The sequence below is a fragment of the Zingiber officinale genome, chromosome 4B (genome assembly GCF_018446385.1).
Source record: "Zingiber officinale cultivar Zhangliang chromosome 4B, Zo_v1.1, whole genome shotgun sequence".
NCBI lineage: Eukaryota > Viridiplantae > Streptophyta > Magnoliopsida > Zingiberales > Zingiberaceae > Zingiber > Zingiber officinale.
In genome coordinates, this window is record NC_055993.1 from 105,634,121 (window position 1) to 105,637,911 (window position 3,791).

The 3,791-nt window shown below is 45.1% G+C and overlaps 1 protein-coding gene across 1 annotated transcript; it reads left to right on the forward strand.

The window, feature by feature from the left end:
- The first annotated feature begins 970 nt into the window (after window positions 1-970).
- On the forward strand, window positions 971-2,453 carry LOC121977796 (S-type anion channel SLAH4-like). Its single transcript, XM_042530217.1, has 2 exons — window positions 971-1,859; window positions 2,000-2,453. The coding sequence occupies exons 1-2, from the start codon at window positions 1,020-1,022 to the stop codon at window positions 2,309-2,311; spliced, it is 1,152 nt and encodes a 383-aa protein (XP_042386151.1). The 5' UTR covers window positions 971-1,019; the 3' UTR covers window positions 2,312-2,453.
- The last annotated feature ends 1,338 nt before the right edge of the window (window positions 2,454-3,791 follow it).

Sequence of the window (3,791 nt, forward strand, 5' to 3'; positions counted from 1 at the left end):
TTACTTGGGTCGTCTGTTTCCCAGGATACAACAATTGACCATGAACTTCACCAAGCACTTGTGATCACGGCGAACTGATGGGCACCCGATTGCTATCACGGGTACTCCGCCGAACAAGAGTTGTACGACAGAGGTTAGGATTATGTTCCCACCAGTGTTTCACTGCTCGGATAGTAATGATCATTAATCGACCATTAACGCTATAGCAATCGATTAGTTATTTCGATTTTATTGTTCACCCCTATGTAATATTAGGAGTTTATAGAAATATAATTAGTGCTATGGTAAATTTTGAATTAACCGAAGTTTTAAATTCAAACGATTAGTTATTTCGATTTGATCGATATTTTGTTCACCCCTATCTAATAGTAGGAGTTTATCAATGGTAGATATAATTATTGCCATGGTAAATTTTAGTGTTTTTTTTTTTTGCATTAACTTAATTACATTAGAAAAAGAAATACTACCTACACATGTGGCAAAAGGCGATTCGCTCGTCCTCAGCGCCCCCGCCAACCCGTCCCTAGGCCAACACGGAGGAGGTAAATCATGGGTGACTACTAGCCATTAGTGCAAATGACTAAGACATGGGGAAGGTTATGCTCGGTCACGTCGAATTTCGACCCCAAGGTCTCATGTGACAACACCCCATGTTTTAACCATCGCACCGCCCCGAGAGGATAAAATACTACCTACACATGAAGTTAGGTTAGGATTATGTTAGGTATTATGTAGGTCAGATTATATGTATAGTGACACTTGATAAAAAGTAAAAACAATTGATAAGTAGTGTTTGATAATAGCAAATATCATTGTTTGGCTTTTGACTCTATAGAAAGATCAACGAGAGCAGGCGTGGGACTGAATCGGTACATCAATCTTTTTTTAAAATAGATAGATCATGACCACTTTCAATGGTGAATGCTTTGAATATTATGAATTAAGATAAAAATAAAAGATCGGTGAAATCTATAAATACAGAAGAACTTCTTCCCCCAGTCCTCATCGTGATTCATGTAATGGAGATGAAAGAGCTTCCCGTCACCGCAGGCGCCGGTGAAGGCCGGACCCAAGCGGTTGATGGAATGACCAGGGGCTGCGGTAAGCTCACCGGCTTCCACGCCGGCTACTTCCGCATCAGTCTCTCGCTCTGCGGGCAGGCGCTGCTTTGGAAGACGCTGAGCGAGCCGGGCGGCGGCGCCTCTGCTCGCTCGGCGGCTCTCCGTCACCTGTCGCGCTCTGTTCCGGGAGCTGTCTACTTGCTCCTCTGGTCGGTCGCGCTGGCGGTGCTGGTGGGCCTATGCGCGCTCTACGCGCTCCGGTGCGGGCTGCGGCGCCGCCACGTGGCGGCTGAGTTCTCGCACCCCGTGGGCGTCAACTACCTCTTCGCCCCTTGGATTTCCTGGCTGCTCCTGCTGCAGGCGGCGCCAGCGGCGGCCGCTCCCCTGTTCCGCCCCCTGTGGTGGGTCTTCGCGGCGCCGATCCTGCTGCTGGACGTCAAGATCTACGGGCAGTGGTTCACCGACGGGAAGCGGTTCCTGTCGCTGATGGCCAACCCGACGAGCCAGATGACGGTGGTGGGGAACCTGGTGGGGGCGATGACGGCGTCGCGGACGGGGTGGGCGGAGGCCGCCACCTGCATGTTCTCCCTGGGGATGGTCCACTACCTCGTCCTCTTCGTCACCCTCTACCAGCGCTTCGTCGGCAGCAGCAGCCTCCCGCCGATGCTCCGGCCGGTGTTCTTCCTCTTCATCGCCGCGCCGAGCATGGCCAGCCTGGCTTGGGACTCCATCGCCGGCAAATTCGACGTCGGCTCCAAGATGCTCTTCTACCTCTCCCTCTTCCTCCTGGCTTCCTTGGTAACGATGCCCCGAAACTTTCACTAATTTCAAAATCCCCCTTCCAAACACGAAGCCTTAAGAGTATTTTCGAAAATAAATTAAAATTTGGGGCATTTAGAAAACTACCCAATTATATAAAATAATTAATATTAATGCAGGCGTCGAGGCCGGCGCTGTTCAAGAAGGCGATGCGGCGGTTCAACGTGGCGTGGTGGGCGTACTCGTTCCCGCTGACGATGCTGGCGCTGGCGGCAACGGAATACGCGCAGGCGGTTAAGGGAGGCATCTCCGACGCGCTCATGCTCTTCCTCTCCGCGCTCTCCGTCATCGTCGTCGTCGTGCTCATTGTTTTCACCGTCGTGAGGACCGGCGACCTCCTGCCCAACGGCGGCGACGATCCCTTCGCGCCGCCTCCTCCGCTGCTGCGGTTCAGGTCGCCTGATTCGTCCCCTCGCGAAGTCTCATGCTGATATATCAATAAAACTGCGTTGACGGATTGATTTGAACGTGAGAGATTACTGATAAGCATGTAAAGAAATATGTACTTTCTTATACCATGGGTTAATCATCTAGATATCCGCAGTTCGATCCTTTAACTATAATAAATTTATAGATTTTTTTTTTCAAATGGGGTGCGCAACCAAAGAATATTGAGCTTCTTAGTTGCCCGTCGCGAGTACTTCTAGATTTACCTTGATGATCGATGGAAAAATTTTATAGGGACAGATCAATCACCCCAGGGCTAGTTGTGTTTATAGAATTGTCATAGGTTAACAGTAAAATAACACGTTGAGTTTGGTTGTCAATCTATGAAATCGTTGTCTGGATAAGATGCGCGCAACTTGATCCTCTGTCTCTGTAGAAATGTATGAGATTGATAGTTGTTTAACCGTTATACGTTCTCGTACAAAGTAAAAATCTATCTCTATATGTTTTGTGCAAGTATGATAAACTGGATTTATAGTAAGATATGTTGCTCTAATGTTAAAGGGATTGGAGCCAAATGATTTTAGACGTTACATTAGTGTACTGGATCGAGGTATAATATGCTACTTTTTAGAATATCATGAGATAAGATTTTGTCCAAGAAATATTACATATCCTCCAGTAGAACGTCTATCTTCAGGAGAGTCTGCCCAATTTGCATCACTAAATGCATTCAACCCTCATGAGGAACGTCGATATAAAAAGAGATTATGAAAAATAGTATTTTTGAGATAATAAAGGATTCTCTTAACTCCTTCCCAATATTTCCCAATATTGTTCAGTGAGAAAATGCATATATTGACAAGGCGGATTGATAACAAAAGATATATCAGGACGTGTGATAGTGACATATTGTAAGACTTCAATAATACTCTAATAAATTTGAGGATCGGCCGAAGCAAGAGATGATGAATGTATAGAAAAGTTGCCTACAATAATTGGTGTTGAGATAGGACACACACCATCTATTTTAGCTCGTTGAAGAATACTAGTAATATATTTGCTTTGTGAAAGGAGACAACCATCAAGATTTGAAAAAAGTTCAATACCAAGAAAGAAATGGGTCATACCAAGATCTCTAATAAGAAATTTTTGAATAAGAAGACGAAGTAGAGAAGTAGTGTATTCTTGATCATTACCAGTTAGAAGATTATCATCCACGTAAATAAGGAGAAAAAGCATAGAGTCAACATTGCACTTAAAAAATAAAGAGGAGTAAGTTTTTGAGCCAAAGAACCTTTGAGTATGTAGCCAAGTAGAGAGACGATGAAACCATGCACGATGAACTTGTCGAAGACTATATAATGATTTCTTCAACTGACAAACATGTGTTAAAAGTTGTGGATGAATAAACCCAGACGGTTGCTCCATGTACAGGGTTTCCTCAAGATGACCATGAAGAAAGGTATTGGAAACATCTAATTGGCGTATTGGCTAGTTGGAGCTAACAACTATAGATAGTAA